Here is a 4,370-nt window from a genome sequence, read left to right as displayed (position 1 = left end):
GGTGACTCATCCCTACTCTGGAACATCATGAGGGTGAATAAAATTCTAACAGAATTTTCATTTTTTGGTGAGATATTCCTTTAAATCGGACTAATTCGCTGTTTCGGACTATTAGGGCAACTCTGGGAGAACAAGGGCACCGTCATCTACAGCTAAAATGACCTCAGTGGCTCCGTTGTGGAGATCACATCCACCTACGATCACCAAATCACTCTACATGAGAAGATACACATTCACAAGGGCAGGACGACTCACAATACTGAGGGGTCTTGTTTGGATCCACTTTTGGGGTCACAACAGGTCAGAGAGACACGCTAAAGCTCTTTTACCTGCGTACGTACACACACACACAAGTTTATCAGAAGAAGTGAGCGGTTAGTTCTTCAGTGAGCAGAATAAAGTGGAGGAACAATAACTGAACATACTACGCCCGCTCCTCCAGAACGCTGAATCTTCTCCTCTGTCTTGGGAAGGAAAGAAAAAAACAAGAGGAAGGAAAAAATAAGCTTGAATTCATTCAGAGCAATACATTTCTGAAGACTGTAGCTGTCAGAGCTTCAGCTATGGAAATAGAGTGGTGTTAGGTGAGAAACAGAGATACACGATATATCTGTGAACATATCAGTACATCTCAATGACGTGCAATTAAAATATATAACTATAAAATGTAACACAAAATAAAATAACATTTCAAATAGGATTTAACAAAAGAATAACAAAATATTAAATAAAATATAAAAATGCAAAATATATTAAATAAAAACAAAATACAATTTTAAATAACATTAAGCGCTAGTACAGTCCAATCCCAAAATATAGTAATGAATCCCATCCTATCCAATCCTAGTGTTCACAGTAGAAAGCTGCTATGCACATGCTACACATTTCTGTGATGTCTAAATGAGTCTAGGATATTCATTTAATGCCAACAGCTGTCTAAAGCGGCTCAATTACACCACATTACAGCCGTGCTTTCACTTCAGTATTCAAGTGTTTAGCATGTAAATCTCTTCGTTATGAACTGTACAGTCACGAGAGCGTAAACTGCAGTCTCGTGTTTAATGTACAGTCCACGTGAGAAACAGAATCAGGATTTGACGGGTCTTTCCTCTGGAGTGTGTCGCTGTGCAGTCAGCAGCACGCAGCGGTCCAGAAACACTTTAATCTACAAACCACGTCAACATACAAAAGTCAAAGGCATTTTTAAATGGCCTTTGGTCATGAGAGTGAAAGAAAGTAACACTAGGTGATCTGAATCGTGCCCGAGCGGGTTACATAATCCTCTGATACATGCAAGTGAAAAATGCTGCACTGCATAAATGATAAATTTATTGGGCAGTCTATTAGCGAAAGTGGTTTTCTCCCTGTTAGAATGTTTAGTGCAAGTGTGAGTGCAGGCCAGTGGGGGATAATCGCGCTCGGGCTCAGTTCAAGACAACTGTTCCTAGTGTGAGTACACCCTAAGAAGGGAGCAGGAAAAGCAAATTGCCCTATGAACCGTAAGAATCCAGTTGGAAGCTCAAAAAAGCTCTATTTCCTGTGTCTACTCTACTACAGGAAGAAGAACATCAAGGGAACACAAATAATTAGACTTTTAACAAAAAATCACAAAAAATGCAAGGTAGTCCCAGGGTAGTTTTTGGATAGTGAACAACAGCAGATTAAACTGCAGCTCTTAAAAGCTCAGTCTTTAAAATAAAAAATATATGTGGCACTTATATAACCAAGTAAAAAAAAAAGACTATGCCAGTGGCTCTGTCTATTTCCAGCAACATTAATAAGCAGCAAATAATACATGATCGATTCAATGGAAAATGATATGCGAGAACATTTGGCTCCATTCCACACCAGCGAGGGAAGAAAAAAAAAGCACTAAACAAAGAAAAGCAAGAGGAGGAAGAGCAGAGTGAAAATAGAAACACAGTGGTGATGTGCACTGACAGCAGAAGAAACACAGCATGTTTGCTCAGCAATAACGAAATTTGTTTCATGAAGCAGATGGCTTGTGTGAGTGGTTTTTAATCCACTTCCCTCCCTGCCAAAGAAATGTCAGCGGATCAGGAAGGTTTTTGGGTGCGTTTGGCTGCACCTGGATATTCAAGCTGTGAGATTGGGCGAAAAGCACACGTGGGGTGTACAGATGGAAGATGATCATCTCTGTGAAGCAGAAACTGATTTAAAAGGGTCCAATACTACTAGCATCATCAAGAGACAATCCTGAAAAAACATCATTTAGAGGAATGTGATTCATTAATTCATTCAGCACACACAAGCCAATTAAATGTTTGGCCATGGCCTGTTTCTACTAAAGGATGTAACTTATGAAAGCAATGCTAAAACTTAATGAAACTTGGTACATATGAATATCAGAACAATTTGAGGACACGCACCAATTTTCATCCAAATCCCCCCATAGGGGGCGCTATAACTAGGAAATCCTTATGAATCTGCAATTTTGATCAAGAAAGTTGAGCTCTTAGACAACAATAGTTCTGTTCAACCAAACTGTGATAATTTTCTAAACTTTTGCCATTTATTTAGACTCTTAAGATTACAAAATTTGGCTATAATTTCAGTTGTTGTTGAGCTGTGTTTGTCTTTATTTGGCATTAATGGAAAGAGCAATGGGCACAACTCTGAAAACCAAGGAAGTTACTTTTTTGTACGACTACAATATCTCAAAAAACAGACCTAAATTTCATCCCATGAGACACAGAAAGATTATTTCATCAGTAACCAGAGGTGGTGGTTTTTCTGTGGACTCAAATGTGTTCTTAAGACCTGTGGTTAGAAATATCAGTGATTCTACTCAAACACCAGGTTTGTGGCCATTATTGGCTACTTCTGGTCACCATAGGTGGTCCTCTATGAGAGGATTTATTGATTGGATGAGATGATGTCCATTGATGCTGGTCATTTTAGTTCACAGTGTGAAACAGGGATTCTAGGATTTTCTCCACATCTGCCAAACCCTGTCATTTTTCAGGCTGTGTACATGGGAATCAAATAACGCCAGGATGAAATGCTCTCTTTTTCACCCCAGTTTTCTTTTGCTTGACATCTTCTAAATAAAACACCATACACACATCTTCTACAAAGAATATAAAGTGAAGACTACACACCAATGAGAAATTATTCAATTTGACATCCAAATGACACCCATCATTCAGGCGGGTTGACAGCGACATGTCCTTACCTGTCAGCATCGGTCACCAGGGCCAGACGGCCGTAATCCCATGCCACTTTCCGCAAGATGGAGAAGACAAAAAGAAGAACCTGAGATAGAGATGCAGAGACAATCAGCCATGTGATAAAGAGAGAAGTCAAACTAATACATACATTCGGTTTAAAGAAAGGTGTCCAAAGCCAAATGTTTACAAACATATTGTCTATCCAGTAATATAAGAAAAATAGCGCTTAAGTGCCTATACTCCTGAAAGAACACCATTTATGGGATTTTGATTAATTAATTAATTCAGCACACACAACTGACCCTTCGCCAAGAGCTTGATTGACAGGCGATCTGACCAATCATAATGCCAAATCTGCCATTTTGTCCGACAAACAAACCAGACATTATTTATTGTTTGAATTTCTTAAAAAAAATGAAAATTTGAAAGCTGACACTTTGTTTCATACCAAAAGTAACCTGCTCTGTCTTGTCTGTCGGCGTTTTGTCAGTGTCCTCTTTGCTCCGCGATGTATTTTTCAGGGTGTGAGGACATGATGTGTGGCGTGAGAGCATCATGGCTTGTCGGACATAGAAACAGTAACTAAGGGGGGTGGGTCTTTGCTAAGGGTCAATTAAATGTTTGGCCATGGCCTACTTCTACTAATGGATGTATCTTCTGAACACAATGATCAAACTTATTGACGTTTGGTACATATGAGCATCAGGACAATTTGAGGGAACGCACCAATTTCCATCCAATTCTGTCCATAGGGGGCGCTATAACTAGGAAATCCTGATAAATCTGTGGTTTTGATCAAGGATGTTCAGCACTTGGACAACAATAATTCTATTCTACCCAAATGTGGTCATTTTTTCCAGTTCTGACATCTATTTAGACCCTGATAATGACAAATGCAACTAATAAATCTGAGGATAAATCAAGGCTTGATTTTTCTGCTGACACGGTTTGGGGCTTTTAATCATGTTTTACTAGGGGTGCTCCGATCAGGATTTTTGAGGCCGATCACCGATCACGCCGATCACAGAAAGCAGTATCTGCCGATACCGATCACCGATACCGATACCGACCTTTTTAAAGCCTTCTTTTTATCATTTATAACTATTTATAGTGATACTCCAATCAGGATTTTTAGACATTTATTCAGGGCCTGAATTTCATTTTTGAAAATGGGGGGAA

The 4,370-nt window shown here is 39.2% G+C and overlaps 1 protein-coding gene across 1 annotated transcript in view; it reads right to left on the bottom strand.

The window, feature by feature from the left end:
* LOC107657964 (CSC1-like protein 2) overlaps positions 1 to 4,370 on the bottom strand; it is a 65,115-nt gene that overhangs the window by 37,114 nt on the left and 23,631 nt on the right. Inside the window, exons 3-4 of the mRNA XM_016446310.1 lie at positions 3,197 to 3,276; positions 426 to 464 (exon numbers count right to left, since the gene is read on the bottom strand). Of these exons, the coding sequence (XP_016301796.1) occupies positions 426 to 464; positions 3,197 to 3,276 (119 nt within the window). The remainder of the gene's footprint in view (positions 1 to 425; positions 465 to 3,196; positions 3,277 to 4,370) is intronic.

This window comes from Sinocyclocheilus anshuiensis, unplaced genomic scaffold, assembly GCF_001515605.1.
Source record: "Sinocyclocheilus anshuiensis isolate Anshui unplaced genomic scaffold, SAMN03320099.WGS_v1.1 scaffold147, whole genome shotgun sequence".
NCBI classification, from domain to species: domain Eukaryota; kingdom Metazoa; phylum Chordata; class Actinopteri; order Cypriniformes; family Cyprinidae; genus Sinocyclocheilus; species Sinocyclocheilus anshuiensis.
This window is presented reverse-complemented; position numbering and strand designations above follow the sequence as displayed.